Source organism: Asparagus officinalis, chromosome 4 (assembly GCF_001876935.1).
Source record: "Asparagus officinalis chromosome 4, Aspof.V1, whole genome shotgun sequence".
NCBI classification, from domain to species: domain Eukaryota; kingdom Viridiplantae; phylum Streptophyta; class Magnoliopsida; order Asparagales; family Asparagaceae; genus Asparagus; species Asparagus officinalis.
This window is the reverse complement of record NC_033797.1, coordinates 77,840,835-77,859,906: the sequence shown is the minus strand read 5'-3', so window position 1 is coordinate 77,859,906 and position 19,072 is coordinate 77,840,835. Positions and strand designations below refer to the sequence as shown.

At 33.5% G+C, this 19,072-nt stretch overlaps 1 protein-coding gene across 2 annotated transcripts; it reads left to right on the top strand.

The window, feature by feature from the left end:
• LOC109837769 lies at positions 465–3,648 on the top strand. 2 transcript variants are annotated; one of them, XM_020406118.1, is made up of 2 exons: positions 465–1,339; positions 1,410–3,648. In XM_020406118.1, exon 2 carries the CDS (start codon positions 2,275–2,277, stop codon positions 3,244–3,246), a length of 972 nt encoding a protein of 323 aa, XP_020261707.1. In that variant the 5' UTR covers positions 465–1,339; positions 1,410–2,274; the 3' UTR covers positions 3,247–3,648. The 2 variants fall into 2 exon arrangements, with proteins under 2 accessions (XP_020261707.1, XP_020261708.1); XM_020406119.1 differs by having other exon boundaries at positions 465–1,495; positions 1,568–3,648.

Sequence of the window (19,072 nt, the reverse complement as noted above, 5' to 3'; positions counted from 1 at the left end):
TTGGTGGATGGCACTAGGGCGTGTCACTATTTCATATCAGGGTGTAGCGGAGCTTCGTTTACTCTCCCAAGGCAAATGTCATGCATTATCACCAAATATCTATATCACAATTAATATAGCATGGTGGAGGTGTCGCACCTGAGGTACGAATGGTTAGTCTCATGCCACACTTGCAGAGGAATATAACAGAAAGAGTCGTAACAAGGGTTTAAAGGTATACCAAAAGGTGCATTGGCAGGATGTTCCTAACTCGTGTTGAATGAATATAGGATGAATGTTGGGAATCTCCAAGTTTAGCATTGGGACTCTCTAATGGAGGATACATATACATGCATCCCTTAAGAGGGAGGTTTTCCTTTGGATGACCTGGCTCAGGTGATCTATGACAACAATGAGCTTGACCACTACCATCTTGCTATCAGCATCACCATCAATGAGGGTCAGGCCCAAGAATGTTCCTTCAAAAAAAATGAAGGTAAGGGTAAGGAAAAATGTCCTACCAAAACTAGTCGATCTTCCTCCAAGTAGAAGAGGAATAAGGTACTATGCAAAGGTCTTGGCAGGTATTTGTCTACTTCAACGACTCGTGAGGGGAACCACTTATGAAGTAGGACCATTCAAACTTTAAGAGAGGTCATAGAAGTTAGTAATGATAAGGAGGAGAAGCGAACCCAAGAACAGGGCAAAGTTAGATGTATCTAACTATTGACTTTCATAGTCTAACTTAATTTTCTTCTTAGGACGCTCATCCGGGGATTGGTGCATAAGTGACAAAGAAGGAAATGAGATCAAAGAACAATCTATCCTTGGAAGAGATAATGGCAGATGTATGAGACCCTTCACTTAAAATCAGATAAACATAGTTCTTTGTCTTGAGAATAACTTGTTCTAATTTTCAGAAAGTTTGCCCACTACTCGGCTCTCGGGTGATGCTGGCAACAAGGCTAACTTCCAAGAGACAATCAATTCTTTCTCTTAAGAGTGCACAGATCTAGATGCAAAGGGTGAATCTAGTTCTTTGATTTATACATACGTGTCACCAATCGTAGGACATGTTGAAGTTGGTGGAGAGCATTCTCATTGGGCATGGCCTCTCAAGATATAGACACTCATGACTGGTACTAAGATCCCTCCTCATTCAATTCCTGCCTCAAAGGTGCCTAAAGGTAAGGGACCCATTATTCCACTTCACCTATTAATATGCTTGCAAGTGAAGCATTTGAAGGATCTTCAGGTGGTGAGCTGGTCTTTAGGGAAGAACAGACACAGACTTCCTTGGCTACTTGAGAAGAAGACACGTTGGATGTGGGAGATCTGATGGTCATCTCACCATCTTATGGTAAGTTTTCCATCGCCAATGCCCACCTATTTTACTTACAATAGTCTCAAGTTTCAACTTCTTATTATAGCATGGGTGGGAGTTACTGAGCTGCGGGCGCAACTTATGAGGAGATGGTTTAGGAAGGAGGAGAGTTCCCTTACTCATCTATTAATGGTGAGTCTCTTACTTGGTGTTTTGAAGTTCTAAAGTATTTTAATATTCATTTCTTGGTAAATTTTCATTTAGGCATGTAGATGAGTGCTCCATCATCTCAAAACCAAGAGAAAATAGTTAACGTATCTGTCACTACTTGTTCCATGCCTGCTCTAGCTAAAGGTGCTAGCTCACAAAAAAAGCTGGCGGTCTGTTAGGTGCATTTTAGCGGGCGATCTCCCCACTATCGTGCGCCTTCCGCCTGGATCTAGCATGAGGAAGAAGAAGAAGAATGGCAGTAAAGGAATCGTTAGCCCTACATTGAGAGACTCCATTTTTGTCTATCCTTCCTCTTCTCCTGCTTATATAGCTGAAGGATCTGAGGAAACAGAGGAGATTGAAGATAACATGGAAAGCAATAGAACAGTGGAAGCAAGGGGAGCTTCACCGCTGGAGCTGATGGGGAGTACTGGTCCGATAGGGGCAAAGAAGAAGATTCTCATGGAGGAAATTCTGGCAAGAACGAGCTCTCTCTCAGTTCCGCTTCAACTGAACATATCTGGTCAAATCCCTGATCGAAAATTAAGTAAGAGTCCTAACTCAATCTCTTGGGCCGATGATGTAGAAGATGAGTACGAATCGGAAATTGATGGAGCTGGTGTTGAGTCTGAAAGTAATATTGAGGTTTTCACATCATTTGTAGCTCAGTCTAACAAAGAGAGTATAAATTTAGAACAGATTAATCTGGAAGAAGATGAACCAGATAAAGAAGAGAAAGATTTAGAAAAAAAAATAATAATATGCCTGAAGTTAAGAAATCATTTGCTAGCTTATTCTCAGATAACAGAAGGCCTGGGAAAGGTTTATCTCTTAATTTTGTTCCACCCTCTCAAAAAAATGCAGCTGTTTTCTCTAAAGAAGAATGGAAAGTAGGTGAAGATTACTGGAAGAATGCCTTGATAGGCCATGTCATAGGACTAAATGCTAAATTCAAATCAATGGAAGCTTATATAAACAAAGCCTGGGGGAAGATTTCAAATCCAAAAATCACTCTAATTAAGTCAGGTGTATTCTTGTTTGACTTCCAATCGGAGCAACAGATGAGAAAAATTTTAGAAGCAGGGCCCTGGTTCTTTGGTTCCAGACCATTGGTGCTTAAACCATGGTCAATTGATACTGAAATGGAGAAAATACAAGACTGTACATATCCTATGTGGGTGCAATTTCCTAATCTGAGACTCAATTTATGGAGTCAAATAGGTATCAGTAAAATCTCTAGCCTTATTGGATGCCCTATAACAACAGATATGCTCACAGCAACAAGGCAAAGGCTAAGTTTTGCAAGAGTTCTTCTTGAGGTAAAGCTACCCCTGAAGGAACAACTACCTGATTCTATTGAAATTCAAGGGCCTGATGGTGAAAAATATAATCAGAAAGTTATATATGAACTGAAGCCAAAATGGTGCACATTTTGTAACATGGTTGGGCATGATACTGACTTCTGCAGGAGACAAAAAATAAAAAAAGTATGGGTACCAGTTAATAGGCAGAAGGAAAAAGAAATGCATAATGCACAGACATCACAAAGTGCACAGGCATCACATAGTGCACAGGCATCACAAAATGTGCAGTCAGTTATGCACAATATTCTGGCAGAAAAGTTGCAAACTACTGATTCAAGGTCTGAAAAAGGGAGTGTATTGAACACTGAAAGATTGGATACCAGTAGAGGGGAAGGAAGTCTACTTGTAACTCCTACACATGTGAATTAGGAGAAATTGGATCCTAATAGTTGTGGAAAAAATAATGTAACTCCTGCACAGGATGCTGAAGGAAATGTGCACAGAGCAAAAGGTAAGGGCAGAGCTGTTGATAATGGCTCTCCTGACATACAAGGCATAAGGCATGAGAACACTGGTTTTGCAAATGTATACCAAATCATTTCTCCAATGGTGAATGCATCTGGGTTCACAAGTGTCAGTAGAGCAAATATTGCAAGGAAAGCAAAAAATCAATAATTCTGTGGACCCAATCCAGAATTCCTATTTTTCTGCATTAGATTCTCAGATGTATGAATTTGACCCTTGTTATATTGACAGGGGTGGAAACCAATGAAATGCATCTAGCTATATGGAATATTAGAGGATTTAATAAATCCTCTAAGCACCTGATTGTCAAGCAATTCATATATCAGTACAATCTACCTCTTATAGCTCTTTTGGAAACAAAACTCTCTGAAGGAAAAATGAAGCAGATAGCAAGGAAAATAGCTAAAGACTGGAGTTGGATTTCAAATGTGCATGAAGCTGGGAATGGCAGGATCTGGATTCTTTGGAATAAAGATATTCTAACAATTCAAAAGGTGAAGTCAAGTAATCAGCATTTAACTTGCTCAGTTCAATTGAAAAATGACAAGTTTTCATGCCTAATGTCTGTGATATATGCTTCAAATCAAAAAGAGGATAGGAAAAATTTATGGCAGGACCTGTTTAATCTCAAAAATAATGTTGATTGTCCTTGGATTGTTGGAGGTGACTTCAATGCAATCATGAGTGCTGAAGAAAAACTGGGTGGAACTGCTACAACTGATGCTGACACAGAAAATCTTCAAAATTTTATTTCATCCAGTCAATTACTTCATATCAAATCTATTGGATGTTTTTTTACTTGGAACAATAAACATGATGCTGATTCTAGAGTCTGGAGCAGAATAGACAGGATACTGATTAATGATAAATGGCTGCACCAATACACATCAAGTCAAGTGGAGTTCCTAACTCCAGTCTGTTCTGATCACTCTCTAGCCCTTATATCTGTTGGTGAGGAGGATTTTCAAGGTAAAAAGCCTTTTAGATTTTATAAAATGTGGACAAAGCACCCAGATTACCTAGCAGTTGTGAATTCTGTGTGGAGGCAAGAAGTAAAGGGGTATAACATGTACAAGATATACTCCAAACTCAAAATGTTGAAACCTGCTCTTAAGGAATTGAACAAAAAACATTTTATGAATATTGGAGAACAAGTTTTAAGAGCTAAAGAAAAGCTGGTTGGAGTTCAAAAGCAGCTGAATGTTGATCTCTTTAATCAGGTTCTTATATCTCAAGAAAAGAATTGTATCAAAGAGTACAATAGACTGCTTTATTGTGAAGAATCATTTTACAGACAAAAAGCTAATATCAGTTGGGCTGTGCATGGTGATAAGTGTTCACAATACTTTCATTCAGTGATGAAAACCAAAAAACATCAAAATAGAGTGTTAACTCTTTACTCAGAGGATGGGAGAAGGCTTACTGATATGCCAGACATTGCTGATGAGCTCGTGGAATATTATAAGAAAATGTTGGGCAGCAAAGTGAACACAATTTTGCCTGATCCTGCAGTTATATCTAATGGTCCTATTCTCACAGATTCACATAGGAATGCTCTTGGATCTCCTATCACTAAAGAAGAGATTAAAAAAGCTGTCTTTGTAATTTCTGATGAGAAGGCCCCTGGACCTGATGGCTACAGTGCATCATTTTTCAAAAGTGCATGGAGCATCATAGATGTAGATGTGATTAAAGCTGTACAGGAATTCTTCAGGTCGGGTAAACTTCTTGGCTCTCTCAACACAACAACCATCACTTTAGTCCCTAAAGTTCTAAATCCCAGTTCACCCTCTGAGTTTAGACCAATCTCTTGCTGTAATTGTATTTATAAAGTGATCTCAAAAATAATTACAGCTAGAATCCAGAAAGTTATAGGGCATATAGTTGATGATGCACAAAGTGCCTTTATCAAGGGAAGGATTGTCTCAAACAATATCCTACTTGCACATGAGCTTGTCAAACATTATGGTAGAAAACACATATCTCCAAGAGCCACTCTCAACATAGATTTAAGGAAAGCATTTGATACAATAAGTTGGAGTTTTATCAAGTCCATGCTAACAGGACTGGGATTTCCTGACAACATGGTTAGATGGATTATGACCTGTGTAACTACAACAAAATTCTCTCTATCTCTCAATGGGTCACTGTATGGATATTTTGAATGAGCAAGGGGTTTGAGACAGGGTGATCCTTTATCACCATATCTGTAACAACCGCCCCAAGTTAAAAAAAAAAAAAACAAATGTATAAAACAAAAACTTACTGTTCAATATCACGCGCCTCCTCATTACGCCGAAAAAAAAAAAAACAAATGTATAAAACAAAAACTTACTGTTCAATATCACGCGCCTCCTCATTACGCCGCCCACGTGATACGACACAAAATTTTTTAAATTTTTTTTCCTCTTTTTTTTCCACTTCGTAATCTCTCTTTTCCACACCGTAATCCCGATAATCCCGGTTGTTTTTCTCCCTTTCGATACCAACAACTTTCTGAAAGCTTAAAAAAGGGAAGAAGGGGGAAGAATTCGTGTAAAAAAAAAAAGAAAGAAAACGAGAGAGACAGAGGGAAGAGCTGGAGGAAGAAGAAGGTGACAGTGGGGAAAAAAGGAGATTTTATTTGAAAATCAAGAAATTTGAAAGGTAAAATCACTCCCATGTTTGATCTATTTGATTCCTTTGATTTCTTCAAACTGATATAGATTTCTTAAGGAAATTGAAAAAAGGAAAAAAAAAGAAAAAAAAAATACTAACCTTGATCCGGTGGGAGTTCGCCGTCGACCGCTCCTAGTCGCCGGTGATTATCTGTTGCCGGAGGGAGAAGTGGAACACGAGAGAGAGGAAGACAGTGAGGAGAGAGAGATCGGAAGGGAGAGAGAGAAAAGAGAACCGGAGGAGAAAAAAAAAAGAAAAAAAAAGAAAGAGGAAAGAACGATCTCTGAGAGGAAGAGATAAAGAGAGTTTTAATTAAATAACAAAATTATTTCGGGACCCCTGAAAGATTTTTAGTTTGTATATAGGCCCAAATAATAAAGAGGAATAAAAATATCCTTAAGACCCCTGAAAATTTAAAAGTTTGTAAACAACCCTAACAGAGAATTCAAAGAACATATATAAATAGGATAATTTCATATAGACCCCTGTAATTTGTTTTATTTACAAATAAGTCCAATTTGAAGAATAATATATAACTTTTGGGACAAAATTAAGTTGTTATAAACCCTTGCCTTATCATAATTTAACAGTAAACCCATATCTACCATATTTATAGATTTTAATTATTATATTAAAAATTGTTGGCTCTAGAAAAAAAAAATGATAATAAAATTAGAAACAAGCTTCAGAAAAATCCTAGAAATTAGGAAACCTTAGTAGTATACCCAAATAGTATGCACATGAAATCTTTTGTATTAGATATTTATACATCTTGAATGATTATAGGTCTGATCAAGGAGTAGGTTTTCTTGGAGTACTGTTATCCAAATTATTACAAGATCTGCTAAGGTGAGTAGATTTCTTATCATTGGTTATTTTCTATTATGTATTATTTAAATAGAAATGTTATTTTGTATAGAGAAATGATGGATCAGACATGTTACTCTGTTCGTTTATAAGAATTGTTAACAAAATTGAATTGATAGCTATTTATCTTTTACAAGATAAATATTGTTAGTATATGAGGCTATTAGAAAAATATCAGTTACTGTTCAAATGCATTTATCGAAGAACACTAGTTGAAAAAGAAAATTTTTATATTCATTTAGATTCATGAATATTCTAATTTCATGAAATTGATATGAGAAAAGTTTGCAAATGTGTTCAAGCATTTACAATGCTTTTCATATAAGTGAAAGTTGTTGTAAGGAATTCTTTGAGAAAAAAAAAGAAAAAGAAATGTGTTATCCTCAGAAGTCCACTATGGAGTGAAATGATTTGTTTAAGCCTATCATATGGTATTGAATGTACCGACCAGTGTTAAAGTGGCCTTAGGGCAAAAGTGGCCTTCGGGCAACCTATGGTAGTGCTAGGTACATTCTGTCCCCGGGTTGACTTATAGTGATTCGATGCGCATTCCCATGCTACTGGGCTATAATTTTCGTAGCCTTAGTGTGACAACTGAGGAAATTTTGTACTTGTGGATTTAGCTTGATATCTACAATTTTAAAAGTATTTAGTATTCATTCGTACTATTTCTTAAATTATGAATATTCCTTGCTGTTCTTAGAAACTTTCTCATTTAAAATATTATGCATTTCTCAATTGTTCTTTTTACAATAGCTTACTTAATTTTTAGTATTAATAAATTCTCAAACTTGACTGATCCGCTAATGATAAGCTTTCTACTCACTGAGTGTAAACTCACCCCGTTGTTTTTTCAATCTTTTTCAGATGAAAATTAGATAGCTTTATCGAAGCCTCGAAGCTTTGGAACATGAGAAGAATGTTTTAGAGTGTTTGGTGTTGAAGCTATAGTCATGCTAGTCATGCTATTATGCATATGTAATAAGAGTCTTCTGACTCATTAGAGTGAACTTGTTATCCAGGTTTTAAATATCGGATATCGGGGAAATATCGGATGATCAAAATTCATATCAGATTGCGGATATCAGGGAAATATCGTGGATATGTGGTAAATAGCGGAATGCCATAATGAATGTTTGCATACATAATATAATGCATTAAAATGTAATCTCAACATATGTAATGAAATTTAAGCATACAAAATATAAATAATATATGTTTAGGATCACTAATCAACCTTTTAAAACAAACAAAAGTGCAAAGCAACGTTGCAACATTCGATCTGCTTTTTTTAGGACAAAATGTCATTTGATATAATGGGGAAATCTTGATATCTCGTCCAAAAATTTCAAACACGGTATATTATTTTGCAACAAGTTATATAAAAAGATATATTGGTCCACATATCGACTAATATATCGGCCATATCGGAGATTTATCACTCAAAATAGCCAAAAATCGGTAAAGGATATTTAAAGACCATATCGGTTGCGGCAAGCCCTGTAAAAGGATATATCGGGGGATATATCGGGCCATGTCGGGGATATTTAAAACAATGCTTGTTATAATATAGTTTTGCTCTGAGACTTCTTTATTTGTCAAATAAGCTTCTTGTAAAATGAAGTTTATTATAATGTGGAAGTGCACCGCAGGCTTAGCATGTGCTTTATGCACGTGTTGCCGCTGTCATGCATCTCAAAATTAGCTGCGCATTTTGGGGGCGTGACACTTAGTCACACCCCAAATTGATGGAACAAAAACTTAAATTTTCTCCCCTCATTTACCTTTCATTCTCCCGAGTATTTCTCTTTCGATTCCCATTGAATCTCAAGAATTCTACGAAAGAACGAAGAATCCATCGAAGGGATGTTTAGCATCACGTCATCGAGCCGTAACTTGTTCTTCCCAATTGTTTAATTTCTTGTCGTGAATTCTTGTTGATGGGTTTGCATTGTTTTGATATGATCGTGTGTTCAAGTTTTAGAAGCTAAAATCTTGATGTTTTATAAGTTTCTTGGGTTTAAAATTGAATTTTTTGGGGCCTAATGAAAGTTTTGCAATGTTGGTTCGAGTTCAGAGATTAGAATTTTTTGCCATTTTTTGGCTAAGATTGAAACTTATGTTTATTTTATCTTGTGTTAGGCTGGATTTTATTTTTGGGTTTTAAAAGAAGTTTGATGAAATTTGGCTCCTTCATATAATGGTTGTTCTTTTTGTGGAATTTTGTCCGGTCGGTGCTCTTTCTTGATCTTTTTCAGACTGTAGTTTAGAGAAGGTTATTTTTTAGTTTATTTTTTATTTCACAAATATAATCTATTCTTTGAGGAGGAAGTAAATTTACATATTCCAGTAGATCACCTACAATTTCTCCCAAAAATTCAATCTCATGTTACTTTGAAGGCACAACTCTGTTGGTTGGGTAAATAGCACAGTATAGTTAAAATTTCATAGCTCCTTGCATATAGTTTCAATATTTTCTCGATTTCGTTTAAGGATTTATGATGGCAATTTTCTTTGTGGCTTTCGGCCAAATCTTCGACACGACTAGCACTAACACTTTTGCTCAGAAACCCTTTGGTAGTCCCGGTATTTTTGTTTCGCAATCTGGTAGCATAACTACCGGTGTTTCCTCCCCGTCTTCAGCATTCACTTCCACCTTCGGTGCTCTGTCACCAGGGTTTGATAGTTCTGAATGACTAAATCAGCTTTTGGGACACCATCAACGCCGGCGTTTGGTACTTCTTCATTTGGTGGTATTGAAATGAAGCCTCTCTTTTGTGTGCACATATTAACTTCATATCTTGCGCGCATTAAAGCACTTTTGCACCTGCATTGGTTGCTTGGATTTCGAACTTGTTTTGTACCTGCATTGACTGCTTGGATTTCAAACTTGTCAGTTTTATTATCTCCATGCATAAGTGGGAGTATTTGGTTTATCAGACTAACATGTCTATGACAAAGAAAATTGGCTTAGTTTCCTCATCGTCTTATCATACATCACATAATAACAGGAAACGCTTCATTATTGCTAAGGTATGGTTATATAGTAGATTGTAGACTACTTTTGAAATTAAATGACAGGACAAATTTTTGTGTACATAATTCATAGATCTAGGGATCTAATATTCGTGACATCTTCTACCAAAATTATTCCTTGTTTTTCTTTTAAAAAATGTTGAATATACTGGAATTTTAAGAACTATGATGTTTAGTTCTTATGTAGTTAAATTTCTAGAACTCTGTAGGAAAGCTGTGTTTATGCTAAAATCTAGATCAACGCTTCTTTTACCTCCAGCAAATTTGCAAACCATATTACATCAAAACCCTTTTTCCGGTGCATGTGCATATTGAAATTTATATTTCATGGCTTCTGAAATTACGACATTGTGAAGTATTACCCTTCCAAGATTATGCTTATTATTTAATCAAGCTAACTATGTCTTTTTCGAACATTCGATTTACCACCTACTCCCATATTGGTTGTAATGTTCGTGCACTAAATTTATTGTATACTGGATTTCCAAGTCGTCCAAAACAGGTGATTTTTTTTCCTTGAGTGGGTGATGTTTGACTACTTTTCTGGCCAAATTTGTTTTACCAATATCAAATTTTATCCAGTAGAAGTTTCTTCTAAGTTTTTTTTAATCATTTTGTCATGTTGCTTGACTTCAAATCTTTGTCCTCTTCTGTAGGATCTAGCCAATATGGACAGCATACAAGCTTTGGAAATTTTGGATCAACATCAACTGGTAGTACATTGGTGCAAACACAGCCTAAATTCGTAAGCGATGCTTTTGGCTCAACCAAACCCTTTGGATGCATCAAATCAACATGCATTTGGATCTACTGGCATGACAAATACTTTGTTGAATATCATTTCTCCATGATAATGTTTTGATGATAACAATTTATATTGTGTGTATACTAACTTTCATATGCAGATTTCAATATCAGAATATGAACAAGTGCAAGTGGATATCAAGGCATTTTGAAGTAAAGAAAATGAAGAACAAAAGATAATGTATTTGTATTTTTCTTTACTTAGAATATTTGTACAAGCCTTGATCACACACACGCACACACACACAATTTTAGAACACACTAACACAGGCTTAGTGTGTTGGTTAACTATAGAAATCCCCTATGTTAACCATTAGAATAATAGTTAAAACTTAATTATAAAAACTCATTATTTCTGAATATTTGATCTTAATAGTCGACTAATTAGGATAGTAGTCGACTACTCATGTATATAACTCAAATACAAGTTTCTGTCTTTTTACAGTATAGTCGACTAATAGAGATTATAGTCGACTACTGAGATGTTTGACAGAAACATAAGTTTCTGTCTTTTTACAGTGTAGTCGACTAATGACTACAGTAGTCGACTACTGAAGAAAAATATAAGTTTTCAAGTTTCTGTCTGAACTCAGTGTAGTCGACTAATTATCATTATAGTCGACTACTGAGAACATTTTCCGAAAACACAGAGTCTGTCTGAACTCAGTGTAGTCGACTAATGACTACAGTAGTCGACTACAAGAGACAGTTTTTCAGTTTTCAGAATTTGAATATCTGACAGTTTTTGGCCGTTTTTAAACGTTTTCAAACTTTAAAAACTTGTCTTTTCAAGGGGTATATATAGGTTATTTGTTCAGAAAAATGAAAGATATATACATACCCATAAGCTTTGATTCTTGAGCAATTTCCTAAGTGAAAAACATTCTGATTTTCTGAAAAAGAAGAGTTTCTGAAATTGCCTATATACTTTCATCAAAAACAAATCAATTAGGCAATTTTACAGAGATTAAAAGAATCCTAAGCCACTGCTGCACATTATTACACATTCAAGGCTTATAGGATCATTGTGTTCTTCTTCAACAAGTTTTCTCTCGGTTGTGAGAGGGTTAGTCTCTTGGGTTAGAGATTGGTGTTCAAATTGACAAGGAGTTTGTCAATTGGTGTTGCAATTTGCAGGAACTTGCAAATTGGTCAGGTTTGCATTTGATTTTGTAAGTTTATTCAAAATCATAGTGAAAACTCTCAAGCGGGATTTGCTTGGGGACTGGATGTACACCAGTTTGGTGGAACCAGTATAAAATCCTTGTGTTTGTGTTTGCAAATTTCTGAGATTGCCATTTTTTCTTTGCAATTTATTATCTACTTTGCAATAATTTTAAAAGAACACTATTCACCCCCCCTCTAGTGTTCAAGTGTATCTATTTCAGATCCTACATTTGGTATCAGAGCAAGGTGAAAGATGGCATTGTCAAATACATCACAATTCAAGGAAGGTCACTCTACAAATCGTCCTCCAATGTTCGATGGCACGAACTACAACTACTGGAAGTGTAGGATGAAGATCTATCTCCAATCTCTTGGCTACGAACTTTGGAACGTCGTTGAAACAAAATATGAGAAACCAACAACTCCTTTCGCGGAATGGACTACATCTCAAAGGAACAATGCGAATTTGGATTCTAAAGCAATGAATGCCTTATTTTGTGCACTTGACAAGAATGAGTTCAATAGGGTGTCAACGGCCACATCCGCATATGATATTTGGCACACACTCGAGGTAACTCATGAAGGTACTACTAAAGTTAAAGAATCTAAAATTTCTGTTCTTGTGCACAGATTTGAATTATTCAAGATGAAGGAAAATGAGACTATTGGAGAAATGTTCACAAGATTCACCGACATCACAAATTCTCTTATTGGTCTTGGAAAAACATATACTCAAGTGGAGATGGTAAGAAAGATACTTCGTTCACTTACTCCACAATGGGAAAAGAAAGTTACCGCTATTGAAGAAGCCAATGATTTGTCAACTCTTACGGTTGAAAATCTTATTGGTAATCTTATGGCATATGAAGTACAACTTGAAGATAGGAAGAATGATGAAGAATCTAAGAACAAGAAAGTTCTTGCATTTAATACTACTTCAGATAAAGAAGATTCAGATGATAATGATGAAGAAATGGGCATGTTTGCACGAAAATTTCGAAAATTCATCAAAAGAGGTAATTTTAAATTTAAGAATTCAAATTCAACTAACCCTCTTTGTTTTAAGTGTAATAAACCAGGGCATATGAAGAAAGATTGTCCAATGTTGAAGAATAAACAAAAATCAAGTTATTTCAACAACTTCAACAATATTCAAAATAACAAGAAGAGGAAAGCAATGGCGGTCACTTGGGATGATAGTGATGAATCATCCTCAGATGAAGAAATTGAAGAAAAGGAAAGTGCTCACATGTGTTTCATGGCACAAGATGATGTAAGTGAAAATGAAGAGCTTTTAGATGCTTTTAATGAATTATATGAAACTTTTATAAGATTAAAAATTTCACATAATTTTCTTAAAGGTGAGAATAAAAGGTTACGTGAAGAAATTTCAGATTTAAATTCCTCTACTTATACTAATTCTCAATTAGTTGAATTAAAAGAAGAAAATTTTTCTTTACTAAAAGAAAATGATAATTTATCTAATGAAAATAAATATTTAAAATCAGAATGTAATAAGTTAAATATTCGAATTAATAGTTTAGATAAAGATATTTCTTCTTTTAAATCAAGATATGAAGATATATGTTTAAATGTAAGCAAATTTAATAAAGGAAAAGAAAATCTTAATAATATTCTTTCTTTTCAAAGAGAATCACAAAAGACAAAAGGATTAGGTTTTCAAATTAATAAAAACAAATCAAAGAATACAATTTTTGTAAAACCTTCTTGTGATTTGCATGATTATAAATATGAAAATTTGTATAAAAAGAAATCAAAATTCTTTTCTATTTGGGTTCCAAAAGAATTATCTTCTTTTAATAAGAATTTTTATATTTCTGATTTTATTAAAAATATTTGTTTATCATCTAATTATTTAAGTAAATCAAACTCTTCATGGGTTTGGTTTCCTAAAGGCTAATTTAAAGGACCCAACATAGTATGGGTACCAAAATGTAAATGTTTATTTTTTCAGGTACCCAAGAAAGATAGGTGGATTTTAGATAGTGGTTGCTCTAAACATATGACTGGAAATATTCAATTGTTGTCATCTTTTCAAAACAAGGATGGAGGTACCGTTACTTTTGGAGATAACAACAAAGGAAAAGTCATCGGTATTGGTTCCGTAGGTAATCCAAACAAACCTATCATTGATAATGTTTTATTAGTTAATGGTCTTAAACATAATTTACTAAGTATTAGTCAACTTTGTGATAAAGGTTATAAAATTGTTTTTGAAAAAGAATCATGCTTAATTTATGATATTGATTTAATAACCATTATTTTTAAAGGTTATAGAAAAAATAACATATATGTGTTATCAATGAATAATATTTCAAATGAACATTGTCTTATTGCATCATCTAATGATTCTATTTTATGGCATAAACGTTTTGGACATGTTAACTTTAAACATATGTCTAAGATTTCTAAAAATGATTCAGTAAATGGTTTGCCTAAGATGTCATTTAAAAATAATTTTTGTGATGCATGTCAACAAGGAAAAATGCACAAATCTTCTTTTAAATCTAAAAATATAATATCTACAAATAGACCATTAGAATTAATTCATATAGATCTTTTTGGTCCATCTAGAGTAGCATCTTTAAATGGAAGTAGATATGCATTTGTTCTTGTTGATGATTTTTCTAGATTCACTTGGGTAATTTTTCTTAAACATAAAAATGATGCTTTTAATGAGTTTTCTATATTTTGCAAGAAAATTCAAAATCAAAAATCAACTTCTATTATCTCTATACGTAGTGATCATGGAGGTGAATTTGAAAATGAATTATTTGCAAATTATTGTGATCAACATGGTATATCACACACATTCTCTTTTCCTCGAGCTGCTCCACAAAATGGAGTTGTAGAAAGGAAAAATAGAACCTTACAAGAATGTGCTAGAACCATGTTATGTGATAGTAATTTACCTAAATATTTTTGGGCAGAAGTCGTATCAACAGCTTGTTATGTATTAAATAGAGTTTTATTACGACCTATTTTAAAGAAAACATCTTATGAATTATTTTATAACAAAATTCCTAAAGTATCTTACTTTAAAGTTTTTGGTTGTAAATGTTTTATCTTAAATACAAAGGATAACTTAGATAAATTTGATTCAAAATCCGATGAAGGAATTTTTGTTGGATATTCTAATCACAGTAAAGCATATAGAATTTATAACAAAAGAACACAAGTTATTGAAGAATCTTTACATGTTTCTTTTAATGAAAGTTTTTCAAAAATACCTATTATACTAAATAATGATGATGATGTAATTGATACCATACAAGATACTCCTATGATAGATATTACAAAAGATGATAATCTACAAAATGATTTACCTAAAGATTTTGTAGAAGTTAAAAATCATCCACATGATTTAGTTATAGGAAATATATCTGACAAAGTAACTACTAGATCACATTTTAATTTGATTGCTCATAATGCTTTTATTTCAACTATTGAACCTAAAAATATAAAAGAAGCACTTCTTGATGATTCATGGATAATAGCTATGCAAGATGAACTTAATCAATTTACTAGAAATAATGTTTGGGATCTTATACCTAGACCTCAAAATAAATCCATTATTGGAACAAAATGGATTTTTAGAAACAAATTAGATGAATTTGGTCAAGTTGTTAGAAACAAAGCTAGATTAGTTGCTCAAGGTTATAATCAAGAAGAAGGAATTGATTATGATGAAACTTATGCACCAGTTGCACGATTAGAATCAATTAGGATTTTACTTGCATTTGCATGTTTTATGAATTTTAAATTATTTCAAATGGATGTTAAAAGTGCTTTTTTAAATGGTTTTATAAATGAAGAAGTTTTTGTAGAACAACCTCCAGGTTTTGAACATGAAAGTTTTCCAAATCATGTTTTTAAACTTAAGAAAGCATTATATGGTCTTAAACAAGCACCTCGTGCATGGTATGATAGATTAAAGAAATTTCTTTTAACTTCAGGTTTTGATATTGGAAAAGTTGATTCAACATTGTTTATTAAGAAAATAAATAAAGATATTTTACTAATTCAAATATATGTAGATGATATTATTTTTGGTTCTACTAACAATAATCTTTGTCAAGAATTTGCTAAGAATATGCAGGATGAATTTGAAATGAGTCACATGGGTGAACTAAATTTCTTTCTTGGACTTCAAATTAAACAATTGAAAGAAGGAATTTTCATCAATCAAAGCAAGTACGCAAAAGATTTACTTAAAAGATTCGGATTGGAAAATTCAACAAGCAAACCAACACCTATGAGCACTACAACATCTCTTGACAAAGATGAAAATGGTAAGAATGTTGATCAAAAGCTCTATCGAGGTATGATTGGATCACTTCTTTACATTACTGCTAGTAGACCTGATATTATGTTTAGTGTATGTTTATGTGCAAGATTTCAATCAAATCCTAAAGTTTCACATCTTAAAGCAGTAAAAAGAATATTTAGATATATTAAAGATACTACAAATTATGGTTTATTTTATCCAAAACATAGTTCTTTTGATTTAATATCATATAGTGATGCTGATTTTGCCGGATGTAAATCTGATAGAAAAAGTACAAGTGGAACATGTCATTTCTTAGGACATTCACTTGTATCTTGGTTTAGTAAGAAACAAAATTCAGTATCATTATCAACAACTGAAGCTGAATATATTGCTGCAAGTCTTGCATGTGCACAAATATTATGGATGAAACAAACTTTAACTGATTATGGCATAAATTGTCCCATATCATCTATTATGTGTGATAATTCTAGTGCAATTAATTTATCTAAAAATCCTATTCAACACTCACGTACAAAACACATTGATATTAGACATCATTTTTTACGTGATCATGTTCTTAAAGGTGACATATCATTAGAGTTTATACCTACAGATAAACAAATTGCAGATATATTAACAAAACCACTAAAAGAAGAAGTTTATGTTAAATTAAGAAGGGAATTAGGTATATGTTCAATTGAAGATTTAAATTAATTTTTAAAACAAAAATACATAAATTTAAACCTTAAGTAGTCGATTAATCTAACTTATAGTCGACTACATGCACAATTCTTACAAACTATTTTTCTGAAAAATCAGATTATAGTCGACTACTTACCTTTATAGTCGACTACTCAATGTAAAATCTTAAAAATACTCTCTGTTGATTACAGTGTAGTCGACTAATTCACATATTGGTCGACTACTCAGAGTTAAAAACTAAAACTTAACCTTCTATCTTTTACAGTATAGTCGACTATTTTGACTATTAGTCGACTACTAATTCTGAACCTTTAGTTTATTAAAAAAAGTGGATTTTTTATGTTTTAAACCCAATATCCAATAACCCTACCCGTTTTACTTTAGTAAAAATCATCTAAACCATTCATTTTTAACTGCACCAATCCTAACCATTCATCTAAAATTTAATCTTGACCCTACATTCTATTTACCATCTAATCTAAACCTTACATTATTAAAAGATAAATTAAAAAGCAAAAATAACCCACTAACTCTACCCAAAACCGAAAACCCATCTTCCCCATCTTCTTCTCTTCAGTTTCACCGATTCCAGGTTAGGGCTTTTCTTGTTTCTAAAATTTCCTCATCAATTTCTTTATTTGTCTTTCAATCTTGTCAAGCTATCAGGCTCATTAGTCGACTAATCCAGGCTATAGTCGGCTATTCTAGGGTTTCTACTGTTTGGGGTATACTTCTAAACTTGATCTTTCATTCTCTTGTTATTTATCTAGTTCATCATGTTTAGATCTAAGAAAGCTAAGCAAACTCACAGTTCTCTCAATGATGAAATCATTGTTTATTTAAGAAGTCCTGAATTATTGGAAGAATTTAACAGACTTTCAACTTTAGAAATTCTTACAGGACGATTTGTGAAGTTCGATGATTTCATCCCATGGAACTTTAGTTCTTATTTTGAAAATGTGGGCTTGCTTGAGTTATTTTCTGCTGAAAATAAGAAACCATCATACCCATTTCTTGTGCAACTGTTCTATACCAATATAGAACGTGTGGGTACAATTGGTGGTTCTGAAAAAATTAAAACCCTTGTTAAAGGAATGGAGATTGAATTAACTACTAAAACAATTGGTAAAATATTCAACATTCCTTATCAAGGAGTTTCTCTTAGCTCTGTTAGGATGAATGATTCAGACTTGCTATCCAATCACATATTTCTTCCAGGACATGGAAAACCTTTGAACAATTCAAACAAACTTCGTCCATTTCCTAGGTTCATTGCTCGTATCCTAGCCTATAACTTATTTCCAAAAACTGGAAGTTTTCATTTCATTTCCCTAGAATTAGCAAAAGCTATATATGCTATTATGGGAAATATTCAAGTTAATTGGGCTGAGGTTTATTTTGATAATTTTCTGACCATTCCTAGAGGATTTCTTCCTTATGGTGCATTCCTGACTAAGATCTTTGATAAATTCCATGTTGATCTCAAATCTGAAAAATCTGTTGTCCGTTCAATTGAATTTTTTGATTCAAATGCCCTAACTAGGATGAAATTGACAAATTTTGAAATCCAAGATCACAATCCTCAAAATGAACCTGTTCAAAATGAACCTGAACTTCAACAAGAAGATATTCCACAAACCTCAACTCAAGCTGGAGCCTCTTCAAGTCAACCTCCACCATTTCCTACTGAACCTTCATGTTTTTCAGACGTGCAATACAATACTTTGAGTGCACGTATCCTAGAACTGGAAACAGGTCAACGAGCTATATATGCACAAAACAGATATATCATCAGCAATCAAGAAGACCTAATCAAAAAGTTTGAAGACTTGGACTCAAAGCTTAATTCATATTTTCAAGGCCAACAACCTCCTCCAGCACCTTAGAATTTGTTTCTGTTTTTTGGTCAAAACAATTATGTTCTTATGTTTAAAACTATGTGGTTGTTATTATGTTTAAAACTATGTGGTTATGTTGCTTTTATGTCAAGTTTGCTACAATATAACTGTGTGTTAAGCCTGCTATTATGAAAAGTTTGCTATTATATGTGTTAAGTTTGCTACTATTTTGTTCGTTAATATAACTGCTATATATTTTAAACAGATAATGGTGATGAACATTATGGAACTTGTGGTCTTTATGGCAAGTCTTTGCCTACCAATATGGATGGGTGAAGTTATGGACTATGTTCATAACCTTGATGAT

Bases quoted from the DNA above. Each gene is read 5' to 3' on its own strand.
- LOC109837769 (XM_020406118.1), top strand. From the start codon at position 2,275: ATGCCTGAAGTTAAGAAATCATTTGCTAGCTTATTCTCAGATAACAGA.